The following is a 22,186-nucleotide window of genomic DNA, read 5'->3' as shown; positions in this document are numbered from 1 at the left end:
GGGTAAGAGGACTGGGGAACATAGAGATATGAATTTTTTGAAGTTGTGGGAAATTTTAAGACTGCACAGGGACAAACTGGGTTAGGTATAAACAGACATGAAGTTCTATGTACTAAAAACTCAATAAATTATGAAATTCAGATGGTCAGTTAAGGACACACTGAGGAACACTGGGTCCAAAAATTATATCCAGATTCATCACGGTTTGGGTTGGTGAATCTTTTAAAATCTAATGGGTTTTCTAGATTCTATAGAATTTAAGTGCGCTTACCGAAGTTCAGGTAGGTTCATCTGAAGAGGACTGCTAAATCGACCATTTGAAATAAAACTCCAACTTAATAGAAAGTTACACAACGATGGCATGTCCCGTGTCCTTTTTGACGTGTCAATATTCATCACTCAATGTTTTTTTCCTTTTCTTCCTACAAAAATGGGCAGCGAAACTTTGAAAATGCTCTAAAAACATGGAGAAAGAAAGTAGGGATGGTTTTCCTTTGCTTACAGATGGCTGTAAGGATAAACAAATCATGATCAACTATATGTTAATGTTAAAGTCACTGCTATATTCAAAACGGTGATATTTTGAATCTATCATGATAAACTTAAGATCCAACACATTGATCCCTAACAAACAAACCATGTTTTACAATGGGGTTAGCTTGGGTGTGTTAATTTACAAATTTAATCTCCAAAGTAAAAGCTAATCTTTCATCCTATTTGGCATGCTCCATTGGTGTTAGTAAGTTTTCACCTTCGTAAAGTTCCAATCTTATGATCCATTGATGATCACTAAAGTAGAAAATCATGCTAAACATATATATATAAAACAGAAAATGATTGTATTGTAAGTCAAATTTGATGTGTTTTCCCAATTTCCTTATAAATTTTGAAATTTTTGCAGGTTTCAAATTTTTTTTAGGACATTTTTATACTTAGATAGAGTGGATCTATCAATTTTTGTGTGTTACATTGCAACACTCTCTCGATCTCATTAAATCTCACTAAAAATGAATTTGCATGATATTTCTGCAAAAATCATGAATTTAGCACAAATAGTACGAATATCAAGATGTTGCTTGCAAAAATCCCTTGTAAACTTCATTAAAAGTTTTGTGTTGGTGATTGCAAAAGTTTGCATTTTGATGCAGAATTCATAAAAAGTTTGCAAAATTCACGGACTTATCGACTTATAGCAATACAAACTTTTGTTTTAGTGTGCAAATTTATGTGTATATATAAGCGATTAGAGTGTGAATTTCATCAAGATTTTTGCGTTGATGATTTTGAAAGTTTACTTTCAATGTGAAATTATGAAAAGTTTGCAAAATTCACAGATTTTTGCATGCTATCAACTTTAAGTGATACAAGATTTTGTTTTAGCATGCGAATTTACCTATATATATATATATATATATATATATATATATATATATATAGAGAGAGAGAGAGAGAGAGAGAGAGAGAGAGAGAGAGAGAGAGAGAATAGGGTGTATCACTCAATATACAAAGTGTTCGATGATACTCCAAACGAAAGCATGTCGTTGATCGTGCATCAATCAATGACGTGCATTTTTTTCCGTTGAAGGCACTTTTAGCGGTGGTCTTGGACCATTGCTAAAAGTCAAAAGACTTAAAAAAAAAACGTGGATGCCCCTGATGCGTTCGACCATGTTCGACATGAGGGGTGTTCGGTGTTACTCCTAATTCTATATATATATATATATATAGGTGTTTGTGTTTATTTTTTTATTTTTTCCATTTGTATGTAGAAAAAGTTGTAACCCTTTTAACTCTAGAACCCTAACCCTTTTTCATATACCCTTGCAGCGATTCATGTAAAAAAAATCGCTTTATTTTAATACTCATTGACTTTCCTGGTTAGTTTTCGCTCCATTCTGACAATTACCATCATTTTTTAACTTTTTTTCTTTAGATATAAGCAATTAATAGTCTTGTAGTGTTTTTGTTTGGTCATTGTTGCGGATGTATTGTGTATATTTCCCTATTGTGGATGGTTTATTCATGTAACCCTTTGTGTGGTTGCAAAAGATAATTTGGATGCTAACTTTTATCCACCCCATTAGAGGGGGGTCCCAGTATCTCAATTGCCTCCATCTAGCTACCATCAGGTGTTTTGAGTGCCTAAGATTGCACATGATTTGCTCTCTTACTCGTTGAATTACATTATTCGTTATATGTTGTAAGGTCTTGGCAACCCCTTCAAAAATTGCTTATGTTTGTTTGTTTGTTTGTTTGTCTTGTACTTAATATTCACTGATTTTGTCTTGGTGTATTGGGGGTAGGGTTAACTGTGCACAAACATTCAATTAGTTAAATTTAGTTGATTGTGCACAAGCATTGAATGGGGGTTACAAGGGCTATTGTGGGTTATTTGCTTTTTGAGTGATTGTTGTTAACTGAATGATATGTTATATGGTTAATGTAAGAAGTTAAGATGGCTTATAAAAGGGTAGGTGTATTTTACTGTAGCACTAATCAACCTATTTAGAGAGTTATATTTGTAACGCCCCAACTTTTTATAGTAAAAATTTTGGAGTAAATTTTTTTTTATTGAAATAGCGGAAGTGCGAAAACACATGCATTATAGGGTAAAACAAAGAAGTACAAAAAAGCATACCATTCATTAATTAAAACATTAATGTCATTAACTACATCTTATAACAGAAATATAAATCTACTAATCAGAGTTCAAACATAAAATACTGAAATAAATAAGATCTCTTGGCTATATCCATAACGACACCCCGATGCTTCGATTAGTTGCTACCTGAAAAACATTTAAAGCAGAAGGGTCAGATTCCCATGTATGCGTAAGAAGCATTATATTTATATGTGGTGCTCAGTGTCTTATGTACAAATATGTGCCGATATCTAAAATTACAGCTAGTAGGTATTTTGTATTATTCCAAAAAAATAAACATGCTTTCTACTTCATGATACAGTATGAGCGATAACTGGACTAAAGGTACATTTATTCATACAAGCATAAGGTGTAATTTTACAGGTTCTACAATTGTCGTAACAACAGTTCACAATTATTCAAGAATAAGTTTCCTGTCAACTTCAATTATTTAATGTTTATCTTACTCTTACCCTGTGGATACACACAGACATAGACCTCGTAGCGGACTGAGACTATACAGGGGGTCTATTATTTAATAACCTATATGACTAGCCGTACGAATATCCAAAGGGGACGGTTTGTGACCGAGAGAGAATTCCCCAGTGGCTAGAACAAGAAATTAGGATGCACCCTTGACACTTTTGCAGAAGACTTGGATCTACCACCTAGGATATATTGGTAGTCCTGGTCCCCTAACTTCGTGGACTGGGGACCTGGTGAGACGCCTAGCTGTCACGAAAACAAGAATGTCCACGAAGCTTGTACCACCTACCCTCTCCAAGGTAGACCATGAGTCCAATAACATACACCATCTTTCAGGTGTACCCAGATCCCAGAGAATCTGGTAACATATACCATCTTTCAGGTATACCCAAAATCTCAAAGGTTTTATGTTTCTATTCTCATTTAACCTTTTCTTTATCATTACGCCCGAGCTATCACACCCTGAGGAGTCCAGTAACATATACCATCTTTCAGGTATACCCAGAACCTCGCAAACCTTACAGTTATGCGTACATTTGATTTCTCAATTATTTTCCTGTGTGAGCCATCGCACCACAGGGGATTCTAAAAATCCCGAACTCACCACGGGGTTCACAGCGATCGTATGTGTTTTATAGTTAGGGTACCACACGCACCACCAATGAGTGAATCTTTCTCGGGAATCGGCTCGGCCCAGAGCCCATATTCAACATTTAAGTTTATGGTGTACGCTTTCGTACCCCCGAACGACAACATATTGGCGGCAAACATTGTTTTCCTTCTTATGCACTTCTCTCTCTTTACGTTCTGACATATCGATACCATCGTGGCCTTTGCCACAACTGTCGCCCAAACCCGGTGTATACACCTCTACTTGATTAAAGTTGAGCAATTGGGTTACAAAATGATTAACTGCCTCCCGTGAGCACATCAACCACCAGGTCATCGCGGTTCGCAGCAATGGTGCGACAGGAAACAAAACAAAGGTCAAGCCGACCTTTGTAAAAACCCATGCACAGGTTTTGTTGTCTTTGGCAGACTCACATGGAGTTCCAACCACAACTCTGACATTCAGCCGGAAGCAACATCAACAGGTTGTTGCTCCAGCTATATGTTGGATAGGCCAGCGTCACCAAAGTGGTGATTCGCGGTTTTGATCTGCCGGACACGCTGGTGTCGACGTCATGTGATCACCCAACAAGTGTGGTTCGTTTACTGCCTATGCGCCACAACTCCTCAGCCCCGTGTGTGTATGTATAGCAGGGACATACATAGTCACAACACTAATCTATGTGTTTTATTTATTTATTTATTTATTTCTGTGCAGCCCACACAGGAATTACAGGTCTGTTTGTGCACCAGTTTTTTTTTTCAGAGATTCTACCCAAGAGTAGTGTATACTAAGAAAATCTTGTTCCATTATTACAAATTTTTTCATGTGAACGGGCCTATAAAATACATGTAGGACAAATATATATATATATATATATATATATACGTGACAGAAAATGCATTCCATAAAAAGAAATGCACACAGACTGATTATCAACTGATGATTGTTTTATAAAAAAAGAAATCGCATAAACCTAAAGGACTTCCAAGTAAAAATCCTATTCCTCTTGCTCATATTATAATCTTTAAGCACTTATGCAAATTTCTATTAGGGGCCTATAAAACATATGCAAAATAGTAATACATACATGACAGATTTTTGACCATGGATAAAACTAAAAAAAATGCAATCATAAACTTGTATGCTTTGAGATGCAACAGAAAATACCGATTCATTGAGGAAAAACCCGCACATTTTTTTTCAGTTTTAAATAAAGGTAAAATAAAACGCAGATCCCTATTCATAGACTTAATACAAAAAGTTGTTTTGTTGCCAACACTCTGTCCGTGATTTTTTTTTTTCAAGATTTTAAACTAACAACCATCCACATAACAAATTTAACATTTTGTAAAGAAAACTCAGGTCTTCACGCATGACCATTCACACCAGAGAAAACTGAGATCTTATCTTTGTATATCCTTGTAAAACAAAGGAACAATGCAATAATCACAGAACCAATATAATAAATAGTATACAACCTTAACTAACAGAGAGAGAGAGAGAGCATTTAATAACTATCAGGATACATATATAAAGATACATATATAGGTATATCTATATACGTATATGCATGTCTTTATATATTTTTTTTTTCTAATCAACTGAACTAATAGGCCATCATTGACAGTAGTTGCATTAGGCCAACACCCTGCTGGTCGTCCACACCCAAACACTTTCATCAGCCGTTTGGATTGAACTCGCACCCTATCCTCATGACCCAGTTCTTCGCTTATTGATTTTGTTGTTGTTTTTTTTTATAGAACCCGCGTCCAACCGTGCTTGGTTGGGAACTCATAAACCAACCACGGTGGGTAAGGTTTCATACCGGGTTTTGGCGAACACCAGCCTCATAATCGCACCACATGACAAGGAATACAACATATAAGCATAACACCCCTTACCTTGTTCGAAGCTTCAACCGGCAAAAAAAAAATGGTGGTTTCTTCTTCACGTTGGAGCCGACACACACACACACCTTGATAATGGGAGTCCACACCGTCCAACAATGGGGGTCGACCATCACCGTGAGAGAGGGAAAGGGAGAAAAGAAGAAACGTTGAGAAAGAGAGAGAGAGAGAGAGAGAGAGAGAGAGAGAGAGAGAGAGAGAGAGAGAGAGAGAGAGAGTATAAAATGTTTTCTCCTCCTCTACTTTAATTCTTTCTCTCCCCACTTAGGGGAGTTTTGATTTTCAAAACCTAACTTTCAGCCCACCTTTTTAGTGGGTGTTTGGAAGTTCCAACATTGCCTCTCCCTCTCATTAGCACAAGTCTCTTCAACTTCCATTTTTTTCTTCTTTAGTGGTACCCTCCCCCATTTGGTGGGATTTTTCTTGTTTCTTGAAAAAGTGAAGCTCAAACCAACTCCCACACGTTTTTGGTGGGAGGTGGTTATGAGGTAGAGTTTTTTTTTATATATAAAGTAAAAATCATCACTTTCCTATGCAAAAAAAAAAAATCCATGCACAAGAGGTTTTGAACCAAGGTCTTCCACCTAAGGAGCAACAAACCCCTCCACTTGTGCTATGTTGCTTTTCATTGCAAAGTGTGTGAATTAAATTGTATTTAACCCTTTTAGTTTCATTCTGAATTTCATGAAAAAAAACAATGATTTTCACTTTTACATGGGTGCTTCAAGGGTTTTGAACTTGGGTTGTGGCTCTATACAACCGTGCGTCTTACCACTACACCACACCATTACTTGGTGTTTACTTTTGCAAGAAAATTCTTTTTATGTCATATTGGAACATTTTTTCTTGTTGATGGATTTCTTTCATTTTCACATGGATTTTTCTCCTGTTTGTTCTAAACTTGCCCTCTCTTACCTTAAATGTGTTTCGGATCTCACGCTATTATCCCGAAACCATTGAATTTACCATTGGGTCCCGTAAATCGGGTCGGATTATCGGATCCTGCCAAGATCCGAATCCAAATACCACTTTTGAGGGTTTGTTACCGGTTTCGTTCTATAAACCTCAAATCATCAAAAATTGTATTGCTTAGCATAAAATCTCACTATTTCACATAAATGCTTCACTTTTATTCATTTAGAATTTCATAAATTTCATGGGTTTTACAATATTGGTCTCTAAAAACATCTATAAGGAATTTGTAGCATTGATGTCTGGTAAAACTGAATATGTGAAAGAGTCCTCTGGTATAAGTGTTCTGCAAAATTAGATGGTCAACATATATAGATACATGTCTTGGACGATGATGATGATGTAGAATCAATGTTATACAATGGTGATGTTTATTTAGTTGCTACTAAAGCTATAGGGGCTAGTAAAGGCAATCGAGAAGCCATTGTTTGTGAAGTTAAACAAGAAGTTGTCAGTTGCAAAGTTACACAAGAAGTAGTCAAAAGTAATATGTAAGAAGCAGTCAGAAGCGATGTAAAAGAAACAGTTGATGAAAATATTATGAATAATGTGCATCTATTTTAGGCACATTTATGTATTGAGCTCAGTCCTTTGGAGAATATCTCACTGTCTCAAACAATTAATGATGAGAGGATCACTGCAAAGGATATGAAACCATATGGGCAAACATGTGTTGGTGATCTTTATCACAGTAAGTTGGATGACACCCAACATTTCAATACAAATGACAAATCCAGGTAAAGGTTGTTGAATTTTCTAATTTATTCTTGAGCTAGAAGTGTTATTTTTAATGTTAATCTTGAAGTTTGGACATGAAGGAATGTTGCATGCATGAAAGCAAAGAGAGCGATATATATGATAAATTTTGATTTAGTTTTTGCAGTTGATCAGTCCATTTAAAGTAGTAGTGATGACAACCATAATGAAGAATCAGATGATAGCGATGATGATGACTATACCATATTAACTGACGAAGAATCAGAAATGATAAGAGGAGACCAAGACAATGATAATGTGGGATAAATAATGAGGTTGAAAATTATGCATGAATGTCATTTGAGAGGTCAAACCCTTAGTTCTCATTCAATGGTTTCTCATTCAATGAAGAACAATTGAAAATCATTGAAGCAGAGACATCTAAGTTGTATGACGAGTTGCACAATGAAAAACTCAACAATTATAAACAGTTATAATGGCTAACAATAGACTCATACGATCGAGAATTTGCTTGCAATAAAATGTTTAAGTTTTTTAGAGATCATGTGATCATGAATAACTATAAAGTAAAATTCATGAAGAGTTGCAGTAACAATCATTGTCGTATGCAAGAGAGAACCTACAGATTATGGTTAATTGTTGATGGAAGATCCACTGCATAAAGATGTGTGAATTACTATTAATTATAATCAAGAGGTATGAATGGGAGCATACATGTAGTGGAGCAGTCGGTAACCTTGTAGTGAAAAAAGTTTATTTCAAGTAGATTTTATATGTTATTCACGAACACTTGCACAATAACCCGAAGATGACTAAAAAAACCCATTAATGACATAAGTTGAGAGAAAGGTGTTGAAGTTAGTTGAAAAACAAGCATTGTGTGAACAAGAATTGAATAGGGAGGTGATATATGGTTCATTTGAAGAGGATACTTTCTGTCTATTGTGATTATTTAATGATGACTAATTGAGGATCACTAGGCATTATCAAGATCAATTCAGTACTTGTTCTTATCCTTTTGCTCATGCATCAATGGGTTTTTCACCAGTATATTTTATTTTGATAATAAAAAATGTGGATTAAATTTTGACAGAATAAACAAAAACTTGAATGTCATCTGGATATAAAGTTCATTCATAGGTGTATTTAAAACCTTTTTTGTAATTTTGCATATAAGGTCCAAAGAATTTATAATTGTTTTATTATGTTTGTAGAAAAATTTTAGTTCTATTTGTATGTATTGTTAAGTTGTTAAACATGCAGATATGTTAGGTAAGAGTGAAATTGAAGAAAAAAAATATTACATATTTGATGAAATTTCACACATAAGTAGTGAATTTGCATATTTTGAAGAAATTTTGCATATACATACGTGCAAATTTATATAAGAAATTTGCATGTATACATACAAATTTGTATAAAAAAATCACACATATATCTGCGAATTTGCATAAGAAATTCACATATTTATTTAGAAATTCACAAATTTAAGAAAAAATTGCATGTTTTGTATACATGCGATCTATTCTGTATACATGTAAATTTCTCATTCTTTTTTTAAATTTTGCACATAAGGAGGAAATTTGCTTATGAGTTCATAAGAAATTTGCATATTTAGTTAGAAATTTATAAATTTAAGGAAAATTTGCATGTTTTGTATACATGCAAACTTCACATATTTTTTCAAAATTTTACACATAAGAAAAAAAATTGTTTATTTTGAAGAAAACTCGCATGTATACATATGAATTTTTTATTCTTTTATGAAAATGAAGTTGCTCATATATTGCATTCATTACATTGTTTCACAAAATAAAGTTGTTTATACATTACATTCATTTTACAAAATGAAATCCCTCATACATAGCATTTATGTCATTCTTTTACAAAATAAATGAATGGTAATACATTGCATTCATTTTGTTCTTTCACAAAATGAAGTTGCCCATGCATTGCATTAATGTTATTCTTTCACACGAATGTTGCTTCTCACTAGCCTTTTTATAAGGGAAAAATAGAGTATGTGCATATATATCTTTATCTCTTGGGTCTCAAGAATGTTGCATATCACCACATTTTTAATGAAGAGAAAACACAATATATCATTGTTGATTCTATACTTTGTGTTCTCTTTAATTTTTTTCTATATCACCCATACTATGTGATTGAACGTTGACTGTTAGATACATCGACTTTGTGTTGATGGAGAAAAAATATAGTATATCATTGATTCTATATCATCATCGTTCAACACATCATATCTAGCTATTATAATTTGTTAAAGTCGCATACCCCTCATCAATTATACATCATCATCGTTCGCATTCTCTATTGTGAGAACAAGTTTTCAGATGATCAACTACAACACTAACAAATAACTTACAGACTTTCATTTTTTATTCTACCCATACCATAAAATGTACTTACCGAAAAAACTCATCATCGATGATTTTCTGCCGATGAAGTACCATCAATGCTTAGCTCTTATTTGCGATATATAGGAAAATTTGTAAATATGAAAAAAATAACATATTCACTTTTAAGAAGGCAAACTACTTTTTTGAAAATATTAAATGTGACCCTCCCCACCTACTAGCATTAAATGTGACACTTTGATGCTTAAAAAGCAATATTTCTCATATATTTTATGTGTACTTCATGATATCTTCATCATAAAATATATAAAAAAAAATCTCATTTCTTTAACCAATGTATATTCATACCTTGTTTTCGCACCTGATTGGTTAAAATAGTCATCGATGAAGTACCACCGATGTATTATGTTTCACCAGAAATAGTCGCCAGAGATTTTACTGAAGAGAAAGAGGTTTGAAAACCACCGGTTGAGGACCACAAAAACCTTATGTTATGCAAAAATAACTTTGGGTTGCGCATAAAAGGTTTTAAGAAATGAAACATCGCTTTTCATGCTTGCAAAATTCTTACGTTGAAAATGAATTTTGCATCACTTCATGCGAAACTTCACAATTTTTTCAAACTTTTCAAAATTTTCATAAACATTTCAAAAATTTTGCACTTTAAATGCTTACAGATACAGGTGAATTCGAACATTAAAACAAAATCTTGCTATCCCTTATAGTCGATAACATACAAAAGTCCATAAATTTCACAAAGTTTTCATGAATTCTGCATTGAAACTAAACTTTCACAACCACTAACATGAAATTCTTGACATAATTCATGCATGAAAGATTTTTGCAAGTGGCGCAATTCATAATTTTGCACTAGCGTTACGAAAGAAACAAAGAAATTTTGTATGAAAGTTGCAAGGCATTGTTCATTATGTGAATCTACTTTGTTGGATATAAAGTAACCATTTTTGCATCTTATATTATCATAAGAGTTTCATTTTGAATGAGCTTTTACAAAAATCGGAAGAATGCTGCAATGTAAAGTGCAAAAATTGAAAGGTCTGCTCATGCTAAGGGTAAAAAAGTCCTAAAAAATTAGAAACCTTCAAATTTGAACAGCAGACGTATTTCAAAATTTGTAAAGCATTTGGAGAAATGCATCAAATTTATCATACAGTACGGTTATCATTTTCGTGTGTATATACAGAGGCGTTTAGACACAAGGAACATGAACTATATATGAACTAGGTGAAGTGGTCACCGATAGTGTTAGGAAAAAACTAACAAAATGATGGACTAGCACCCCTTCCAGAAGAAAAGAAAGTGGCAGCAGAAAACAAGATAATCTAGCTACAGTACCCCTAACTCAGATTTAGTACTGTAATCCGTTACGTACAATAGAACACTACGTATTCACCTACGCCGTTCCTCTAAGGAGAAACAAGCAAAACCATTCTCGTGGCTATTCATGATACATGAAGAAGGAAGCTCTGGAAAATCTCCATACTACCGGAAGCAAGGCGAACAATATTGTGATTACCGCGATGCGGAATGTCACCAACCGGGGCTTACGTGCAGCCCGTTGCAGCAATGGCTTCTTATTGACACTACTTTCTCCAACAGACACTGATCTTGATTCCATGACTGTTCCCAAACACTCTGTGCCTGCTTCTATCCCTTCTTTGGCAGATATGCTAGCACTGGAAATCACAAAAGATGATTGAAGCTCCTCAAGACTGCTAAGAGCCTCTTCATTCTGCATCTTCTGCGGCAACAGAGAATCGAAACCCTGAAGAGCATGAGCAATGCCGAGGCCATCTGCGACCTCGTTGACAGCAGCTCCTCTAATCTCCAATACTGCATGAGAATAGAACAAGTTAACTTGAATGATTGGCAATGTACCTTCTTTACAGTGCACACAACGATTTCATACATTCATTTTCCTCTTCATCGGCCAAATTGTAGAAGATAGAGCGCAAAGAAAACATCACAATAAGGAATGACAGAAGATCTTTAACATGAAAGTTTACTAATCAAGTGCACTAACAGAAAGGTTTCTGGTTGGTACCATTTTTATTGGGCATCTCAACCTTAGCGGCACAAAGACGGGCTATCTTTAACTTTGGTCTGGATCTCCTTGCAGGGATTGATTGCATTATTTTCATCTGTGGGACATTCCTCACTCGATCTGTTCTTTCTTTGGCAAAGATGCAGTTAAGCTCAAACTCCTACAACCAAACAAAGGAAATAAAATGACAACGGTAACCAGTATAACTAACCAGGCAAGATTTTCACTGATAAAAACAGCACATACACACCTCTTCCTCCTCATCAACACCCGTAGGTGGGGTGCTGATACAAGCCTGTAAGCTAATCCTTCTGTGGGCAGTGCCCTGAAATGGAAGAATTTGACTTGTTCCATTCGTTGGCTGGCGTCGACGTAACTGAATCCCTGTCTCGTTTTCATCTTCAAGAATTGTAGCAAAGATTTGATGGCGAGGAGATTCTCCAAAGTAGTAGTCACTAGCATCAAACATTCCGTCAGCTGCTTCCATGGATGAGTCTGACAGAATGTACTGCCCACCAATGCCGTCATGGAGGGCTCCATAACCACCATCAAACGGTGAGAAGATATTAAACGAGTGACAAGCCTGAAAATAAACATCATCCAGGGATTCGAATTTTGGCTCATTGAATAAACTGGAAGCATCTGCGTCTTGATCAGGCAGATAAGTTGGTTCATAAATTAAACCAGAAGCATCTAGCTCTTGATCAGCCTGCAATTCAAAAAATAATAATTCAGCTATGTTAGTGATCTAAGAGTCTAGACATTCACAAAACCCTAAAAAGAAGAAGAACAAAAGAAAGATTAAATAAGGTGCTTTGTGAAGACTCCAACAAATCTTAACCTCATAATTATATATTACATCCCAATTGAAAGAATTTTTATTTTCCTTTTTTCTTGTTAAGAATACTTTCTAGATGACATGGAAGTCAAAGACAGGGGAACAATGAAATGTAAATTTTTTCTTTAGTCACAAGGGGTTTGGCATAGTGGGAGGGGGGCTTGGCTGATAGACGGTGGTCAGGGTTCCATTCCAACCGAGGTCAGTCCCTTGCATATAAGAAAGGGAAAGGGCATTATATCCATTGCTCCTGCCGAAGCAAGGCGACTCATTGGGGACAAAGAGTGCGCCATGGGTTTACACCGTTGGGAAAGGGACGGTAAGTACGGTAGGCATAGCCAGCGAGACTAGGTCTCCGATCACTGGTTTCACCATTCTTATGGGAAAAAAAAATGTAATGATTTTTCCCAACATTTGAAAAATTATAAGATGCTTAAAATCTCTATTCCAAACACAAAATTAACAAACCATGTGACTGCTGTCAGTGGCTCCATTTGTTACGGGAGAATTAGATGTCATATCCAGTATATGCTCCAGGGTCTGAAAGACATCAATTTGACCACGCTGTTGCTCTTCTTCGATAGTAGCAACTGCTGGTTGCTGAACCTCCCGTGTATCCAACATCTCTTCTCTTGAATCATCATCATCCATATCATCATCAGGAATGGATTTGCTTGCGGTAGGAGAAAGCCCACTTGGCTCCACCACATCACAGTTAGAGCTAACACCAATCTCCTCGGCCTTCCTGAAAAGACGGCACAGAACAAAGGCATCCTGCAATTTGAAAACAAGACCATAAGTTAGAACAAGAACATGTGCACCACCCACATTGAAAATAGAAAGTCTAAAGAAGATATCAGAATTGAGAGATATCAACTCGGTTGCTCAACGTAGATAAATATGAACACCCCAAAAGCAAATTGCAGATAAAAATCACATACGACATCAAGAATTCAATAAAAGAAGCCAAAAGATTACCACCCAAATTAGAAATCCAACAGCCAAAAACTCCTATTTTTTTTTTCTTTATGAGAGAATTTATCCAAAGAAGACGAACCTGCAAACCGTTCAATTCCTCGCACTTAACGGCGCGGTACTCGTGCATCACCCAATTAGTCCTCATCCCGCCGGGCGCCCGACCCCGGTAGAAAACCAGCGTCTTCTTCGTCCCGATCAGCCTCCACTCCGGCTTCCTCGTCCTGACCTTCCGATCCTTCCCCGTCGCCTTCCAGTACCCAGCCTCCGTCGCCCGGTTCGACCTCTGCCCGTTCGGGTACTTCCGGTCGCGGGGGCACAGGAAGAACCACTCGGGATCGTCCGACGGGATCAGCGATTTATCTGCAAGCCATCAAACCAAAAGAATTCACAACCAAACCCCCCAATTCCTCGATACCCATGAAAAAAACCCTTACATAAAAACCTAATTCTCCCAAAATCGTGCGAAAAAACTTACCCGGCAAGTCCCAAGGCTCCCACTTGCAGACGTCGACCTCGGGGATGACCTGATCCTCTTCTACACAGCCGTTGATCTTTCGCTTGAGGTAGTGGTTCACGAGTTCCTCGTCCGTCGGATGGAACCGGAACCCTTTAGGCAGACGGCCAAAGGACAGAACAGCCATTTTCCACACACACACAGGGGAAGAGGAAACGATTACAGAGAGAGAAGAAGACGATTCAGATTGCACTCAACATTTGAGCCAAAAAATCAGACAATGAGAGAGATGGAGAGAAAGACGATGAAATTTTATTTTTATACCAGGAGATCATCTTCATCTCTCTTTAAAAAGAGCATTTGACAAACTACTCCCTTGTTAGCTATTTACAGACGGCCCCCACTTTGCCCTTTACCTTTTAGTTTGAACACCCTCTCTTAACATCTTTACACTCGCCAGGTTCGCCTATAATGGTAGCGGACCTGGAGGAGTTGGGGCTGACCCTTTTATTTCAGGTTCAAACTCTTACTTTGCTACTTATCTCATCTAAGTCATCAGATAGAGACGGTTTGAGCACGCATAACAACATGCGCTTACTTGAGCTTAGTGTTTTGAGATGTTTTTAAACATGCAGGAGTTCTTAAACCTCTAACAAAAACCTTTAATTGGTGAGCTCTTTAAAGACTTAGGTGTTGGTGACTTAGTTTTGGATGAGGGTTCCTCGTTATAAAAAATAACATAAAATGATATTTTTCTCATATTTTTAAGTAAAATAACTTATCATTTTATGTAAGGCTGATAAATGAGCTAAAGAAGTTGAATTTGGTGTAGAGCCCATGTTAGATCTGGACTTGGGGATCTCAAATTTTATTACAAAAAGCATGTCATGGATCTGAGATCCAAACACAACCCAAAATGTAATATCTTAAGTCCCAACCTTATCTGCAGCCAAGTCCCAACTCCCAACCAACTATAATGTGTGAAAATACTAATTAAATCTATCAATTATTTATATAAGTAGAACCGAGTCTAGCATCATTTGTTCCTGCTGAATATATGTAGTTTTCATGAGCTGCTTGTAGCTCAACTGTATGATTTGTTTCGAGCAAACGTTTGAGGAGCTTAATTGAATCGAGTCTTGCTCCTATTGAGTCGTCTTGCTTCGGCACGAGCAAAGAACATAATGCCCTAATTCTTATATGCAAGAGGTTGACACTATATGAGAATGAAACCCTAACCAGCCGTCTAGCAGCCGAGGCCCTTTCCACTACGCCAAACTTTCCTTTGTTTTAACTAAACAAAGGTTCACCATATGATTTTAGGATCAATCAAGGGCGTCCTTGAAACATAAATTATAAAAAGTATGAAGCTGAATGTAATAACTAAAACTATGAGAGGCTTTCCGTAAATAAATAAGTTGCGTTTGAATGAGGCGGGTTTTTTTTGTTTTTGGAATTTTTCCAACAGGAAAAATGCAAAAAAATAAAACGTGTCGGCGTTAAACACCGAGCGCGTTGTCCTTACGTGTGCTTATTTTTAATATTCCTAAAGTACCCTTCAAGGCTCAAAGCCGGTTTCTCAGCAATTGGGGAATGTACTAAGCTAGCCAATCAGGAGTCGACACGATCGATTTTGAGCGTGGAGGGAGGCCCGACTTAGTGGCGGGTCCCACGCAGATGACGTGGTCAACGTTTGAATCTTCTTCGAAGCTACTGCTCAGGTGCCCAGAAGGACAGTAATTCCTCAGAATTGAATTGGATTCGGATCGGGGATAAACCTTCTTTTAGGGAGAACTTTTACCAGAAATTCCGTACCACCTTTTCTGTTTTTTTTTTTTTATATGAACCAATATTTTAATGAGCCCCAATGGAGTTGTCATAGTGTTAGTGTGGTGGGGGCCTTGGATGCTTGATCAAAATTCAGCCCTTGATCCTCGCCTCCATTCTTGTATGGGTTTTGATTTTAACCTTCATCCTCGTTTCATATCCTCCATCCCCAACCTAAACGGGATGAGGCCGGGCCGGGCCGGGCCGGGCCGGGCCGGGCCCGTTTCTCCCCGATTCACTGTCATCTCTAAAGGCATTTTAGTTATTTTACTAACCGAGATCGAGGATAGGACGGGGAGAGAGCAGGGGCAGGAGAAAGGGTAAGTCCATCCCTACACAAATTTTGATTTTTAACCTTCATCTTCGCCTTCATTCTCATTTCATGTCCTCCATTTCTGATCCAAATGGGGCGAAACAGGGCGGGACCCCGTTTTTCCCAAGTCCACTGCCATCCCTATAGATCAGGCAAGCCGAACCCTTATTTAACATGAAAACTGATAGGTGTATCTTTATTTAGTGAACCCTGTAACATAGAACCCAACCCGACTCAAAGCTTTATTATGAGAACTGAATTGGATATAGGCCTAAAACTAGAGTCAATCATCACAAATTGAATTTCAAACTGGTTGTAACCCATATTTTGTACTGGATAGCATATATACGAATTTGAGTTATCTTTAACAAATATATTTGTGCTTATTCGAAACAAAGTTAGAACAAAAAATACATTAAAGTGGGATTTGGGTCAAAATTGGGTCTAATGAAATCAGATATAACCCTTATTTTGTGATGGTGTATCCATATAAATATATTGATGAATGAGAAAGAAAAGAGTACAAGGATATAATTGGCATTTTAAAATATGTAACCTAGGTTAATTAAGTAAAATTAGTGGTAGATCAGACCAAGTCGTTATTTGGCTATTTTCAGAAAAAACATGTCTATATCCATAATTTCAAAAACAGTGGTACCTGATATACAATATCAGGTAAAAGTAGGTCTATATCAGTCTATTACCCTTCTTTGCCACGTCTTAGTGCAGGCCCCATGGGCGTCATCGCCTAGTGAAAAGCCGTGGCGACCAGAGTGGGGCTTTAGTACGGTGTCAACGGGTCGGGTTTGGTTTAGACTCAGGTGGACTCAGACTTGGATCAGATTTTTTAGTATAAGTCCAGACCCATGTTTAATCAGGTTTGCTATAAAAAAAACTATACTCAGACTCGAAAAAAACTACATAAACCAAACCCAAACCATACCCTGTAAAAACATATTTTTTATCATTTTACATTGAAAGAGAATCCGGATTAAAATTAGGAGGTGTTTTTGTGTACCTGACCACTTGGCAACAAGACGGCAAAGAATCATGGCTATAATAGCACAGCTTTTAGTGACTGTTCAAGACGGCCACTAAAAGTGTAAAATGAATAAAAAAATGCATTGTTGTTCCTAAGGCACTCTTTCATCCAAAAATCATCACATTTTATGTGTCTAATGGTACACCCTACTCTCTCTCTCTCTGTGTGTGTCCTTTTTGGTTAGGTGGCGTTAGGCCCTTTCAAAAATCATAGTTTTAAGTATTTTTCTCACGTCTAACATCATAGGTGTGATCTATAGGTTTTGTTTAGAACAGGTTTTTCTGGTGATCCAAAATCAATGGCTATAAAGGTACTAGTTTTTTTCGCTTAGAAAAGTATGTTTTTTCGTCAAAAAAATATAATCCAAGAGTCGATTTTCATTAAATTGAGTATGCTAAACACACCTGACGGTTCAGATCTATCATAAAACACTTAAAACTTATGGGGTAGAACGAGAAATTGAGCCTAACATGTTCAGTTTTGATTCATATATATATATATATATATATAAGTGTGTGAGAGAGAGAGATTGGTGCATCCAAAATAATTTTGATGCATCATGTCTGTTTTTGATGATTCGTTGCATGTGTTGTAAAGCAACCTTGCATGCATGATTTGTATAGTTCATGTAGGAAAAAGTATGGAGTACAGGAATCATATTTGAATCTCATTGGAAATATGCTTCATCTTGCCTATCAGGAAACATAGAATAATTTAGTACGTCTAAATAGGCTTTAAAGAAAACTATAAATCAATTGAATATAGTGCACCAAAACTTTGCAATAAAAACAGAGAATTTTGTATGAAAATAATCCATTCCAAACCATGTTTTTGTTAGTAAATAAATAGCAACAACTAACGATTACGTCTACAAAATCATATTAAAATGCCTACAACTTGACTTTTTGAAGTGGTCCATATCAATTCATCCTTGAATTGGGTAAGAGACAGAGAGAACAATTTCTCCCTCCTAACATGTTTAGGAATAGACCGCCAAACAGTCGAACTAGTTTTCAGTTGTTGCAGGATCTGCTTACTCAATCTGAACTTGCAGATGTGTGTGTGCTTGTTTAGTAGAAACATGCTTTGGATTGAAGTATTTTTATAAAAAAAAAAATATTTTTATTATTATATTTTGATACAACACAAACAGTAAGAATTCTAAATAATGATTGCTCTAGGGGCACATTTGAAAGTGAACAAAAAAATATCTTATAGGAAAAGAAAATTCTAACTAAAAGAAGCTCCCATCTGAGAACTTTTCTTTATGACATTTTTTTCCTGTTTAGGTGACATGTGAAAGTTGAATGGGAAAAATGTCAGTGTTTTGATTATGGTGAGCGCTGCCCTCAAAACTGAAAATTTTTAATGGATTTTTTTAATTGAAGTGGGCATTTAATAAAAAATCTGTTATTTTTACTTGAATGGAAAAGTTGTCACTTTTCTTTTCCTACTTGCATTTTTCTTTTGCTTTCAAATGTGAACAAAGTGTAAAACCATATACGTTAACGTACTTAAAAAGTAATGTGTGAGAGAGGTTTAATGGGTGGCATGTGCTCACTGGCCAATCTGCTTATAAAGCCGGTAAAAGATACGAATGATGGAATCCGTTTTGGAAAGCATTATGAGGACTGTCTATCGGTCGGATTTGGATCCGGTCATGATCAAATACGATTGCATCCTTATCATGTATTGGACCAAATAAAAATCAGATTCTGTTCCAACTTCTATGGGTCCGAACTGTGAAAAAACATCGGAAAAGCAGAAACTCTCATTTAACATGTTTTGATTACTCATATATATAAATATATATATATATATATATATATATATATATATATATATATATATATATATATATATATATATATATATATATATATATACAGAGACTCATCTCACCCACCTTCTCGTTCTGTCCCTTAAAAAAATATAGTTTTTGGGTTTCTTTTTTCACATCTAACACCATAGATGTGGTGTTAGATGTGATCTATAGGTTTTGTTTAGTAGGAACCGGCTTTTAGATCATCAAAATATGACCTGTATGCAGGTTTTTCTGGTGATCCAAAATCAGTGGTTATGAAGGTGCTAGTTTTTTCCGGCTCATAAAATCATATTTTTTTGTCAAAAAATATGATCCAAGAATTGATTCTCACTAAATTGAGCATGCTAAACACATTTAAAGGTTCAGATCTATCATAAAAACTTCAAAACTATGAAGCAGAATGAAAAATAGGGCCTAATATGTTGAGTTCTTATATATATATATATATATATATATATATATGAAAGAACTATAAAAAATATGATAAACTCGATTTTCACTCTCTTGTCCACCGAGAGGATGAGTATTCAATTTATAAGCATAATAGTTTACAATGTTTAGAATACATAGGTCTAGAAAATATTGACTAACATGAACAATTAGAAAATGATAGTAGTTATCGTTTTTGATAACTCTATCAAAAACGATAATATTGGATATGGTTAGCTCACAATACTTTTGATTGAAATCGGCTTCTAGTAGCTGCATTTAATACATGTTTCTGAACTTCATTAGCCTTATCCGAATCATGTGCGGGGCATTTGGTTTCTAAGAAACCATTATCATTAGGATATGTAACTGTCTGATCTCATCGTGGGGTCGACCACGTTGAGCTTATCACGAATAAAAACAAACCTCAAAAATGGAAGAAGTTTAGTGAGAGAGTCAACCAGCTGGTCAGAGGAGGTGATAAACTGAACTTGAAGATGACCTTTTTGCATATGGTCCCGAACAAAATAAAAATCAATTTCAACATGTTTTGTGTGGGCATGAAAAACCGAATTTGTTGTGGGATGTAAAGCCCCAATATTATCACACCAAAGAGTAGGTGGCGAAGGAGGAACGAAGCTCAGCTGAGTGAGAAGACTCTTGAGCCAAACAAGATCAAACGCAGTACATGCGAGAGACTTGTATTCGGCTTCAGTGCTCGATCAAGCTATTGTGTGTTGCTTGTGAGAAGACCAAGAGACCAAATTAGAGCCCAAAAAAATTGCAAAGCCACTTATAGACTTACGATCATCAAGGCTTTCCCGTCCAATCAACATCAGAAAAGGCACTGAGATGGAGAGAGGAAGATCGTGTGAAGAACAAACCATGTTGAATGGTACCCTTGAGATAGTGAAGGATGTGTTTACATGGTTGCTGCATGAACTGGCAAACCTTGTTGACTGCAAAAGCTATGTTGGGTCGTGTGATGGTAAGATATCGTAGACTGCCCATGATGCTTCGATATAAAATTGAGTCAGGAATGAGAGGGGTGTCATCCTTAGATAACTGGGTAGTGGAGCTCAGAGGAGTAGAAATTAGCTTCGCATCAGCCATAGATGCACGATAAAGTAGCATAAGTACATATGTATGCTGACATAGAAAAAGACCTGAGGAGGCATATTGAACTTCAATACCCAAAAAATAATTTAGGCGACCAAGATCTTTGATGGAAAAGGCATGATTGAGGTTGTGAATCAGCTGCTTAATGGTAGTGGTGGAGCTGTCGGTGATGATAATATCATCAACATAAATTAGTAAATAAATAACCAAAGCGCTATCTCGAAAAGTAAATAATGAGACATCAGAAAGAGAGATAAGAAATCCACAGGACTGAAGATAAGAGCTGAAACGCTGGTACAATGCACACGGAGCCTGCTTGAGGCCGTATAAGGCTCGATCCAGCTTGCAAACATGCTTAGGATGAGACGTGTCTTCAAAACTTAGAGGTTGTGTCATATAAACATCTTCAGAAAGGAGACCTTTTAAGAAGGCGTTATTCAAATCCAATTGATGGATCGGCCAATCTAACGAAACCGCAAGAGCAAGAACAACGCGGATGGTAGTGGGTTTCACAATGGGACTAAAAGTCTCAAAAAAGATGATGCCTTCCTCTTGATGAAAACCCTTAGCAACGAGACAAGCTTTGTAGCGAGCCATAGAGCCATCAACAAGTTGTTTAATCCAAAAAACCCATTTAGAGTCAATGATATTATAGTGAAGAAGAGTAGGAACAAGATGCCATGTGTGATTAAGTTGGAGGGCATTAAACTCTTCTTGCATGGTTGTGCGCCACTTGGGGTTAAGATTAGCCTGTTTAAATGAAGTGGGTTCCGGTGTAAGCAAGACAGAGCTAAAATAGGCAAGGGAGAGGGGATAGCAGGTAGTGATGAATGCACGGGGTTTAATACAGTTGGTCATAGAGCAAGTGATCATTGGGTGGGTATAGTTGGATGGGTGTCTCACAGCAGAAGTAGTAAGAGGAGAAGAAGAGGGCAGTGATGAGAAAGAATTGGATGGGTCAGCTGCGGGAACGTGGCTCACAAGGGAGGAGGGAATATCAAAGAAAGTGGGAGAGATAGGAATATCAAGGGGGCCCGTCAGATTAGGAGTAAGCGACTGAGGAGGATCAGGAGGGGGGAGGATGACGGTTTGAGAAAGACCCCATTTGAAAAGACTAGGCGAGGAGCAAACGAAGAGATGGTTCCAAAGACAAATTCATTAAAGTAAATATAATGAGAAATATAGGTGTGATTTTGAGAGGGGTCGAAACATAGGTAGCCCTTATGGCGAGAGGCATAGCCAAGAAAAATATATGGAGTAGTTTTGGGCTGAAATTTAGAGGTATGATATGGCACCTAGAAGAAATATGTCAAAGAGGAGATATATAACAGACTAAGCCCGGTTTCAACGATAAGCTGATGTTTGCACTCAACAATCCCATTCTGTTATGGGGTATTTAGGCACAAAAATTGATAAAGTATGCCATGATCTCGTAAAAAAGTTTCAAAATCATGACTGGTAAATTCATCTCTATTATCAGTTTGAAAAGTGCAGATGAAGAGTTGAAGTTGCTTTTCAAATCAGTTTGAAAAGTGCAGATGAAGAGTTGAAGTTGCTTTTCAATGACATGCTTAAAAGATTTAAA

At 36.5% G+C, this 22,186-nt stretch overlaps 1 protein-coding gene across 1 annotated transcript; it reads right to left on the bottom strand.

The window, feature by feature from the left end:
- Positions 1–10,854: 10,854 nt before the first annotated feature.
- On the bottom strand, positions 10,855–14,359 carry LOC149840052 (uncharacterized). The gene is made up of 6 exons (XM_090003017.1): positions 14,068–14,359; positions 13,672–13,952; positions 13,083–13,388; positions 12,027–12,485; positions 11,777–11,936; positions 10,855–11,565 (listed from the first exon to the last, which is right to left on the bottom strand). Exons 1-6 carry the CDS (start codon positions 14,231–14,233, stop codon positions 11,171–11,173), a joined length of 1,767 nt encoding a protein of 588 aa, XP_089859143.1. The 5' UTR covers positions 14,234–14,359; the 3' UTR covers positions 10,855–11,170.
- Between the last annotated feature and the right edge of the window lie 7,827 nt (positions 14,360–22,186).

This window comes from Nuphar pumila, chromosome 4, assembly GCF_984573655.1.
Source record: "Nuphar pumila chromosome 4, dmNupPumi1.hap1.1, whole genome shotgun sequence".
Taxonomy (NCBI): domain Eukaryota; kingdom Viridiplantae; phylum Streptophyta; class Magnoliopsida; order Nymphaeales; family Nymphaeaceae; genus Nuphar; species Nuphar pumila.
This window is presented reverse-complemented; position numbering and strand designations above follow the sequence as displayed.

Excerpts from the sequence above, each read along its gene's own strand:
- LOC149840052 (XM_090003017.1), bottom strand. The coding sequence starts at position 14,233 with ATGGCTGTTCTGTCCTTTGGCCGTCTGCCTAAAGGGTTCCGGTTCCAT. Across the intron at positions 13,389-13,671 it reads AGGAATTGAACGGTTTGCAG|GATGCCTTTGTTCTGTGCCG; the intron begins GTTCGTCTTCTT and ends TTCAAATTGCAG. Across the intron at positions 11,566-11,776 it reads TGAGATGCCCAATAAAAATG|TATTGGAGATTAGAGGAGCT; the intron begins GTACCAACCAGA and ends ATTCTCATGCAG.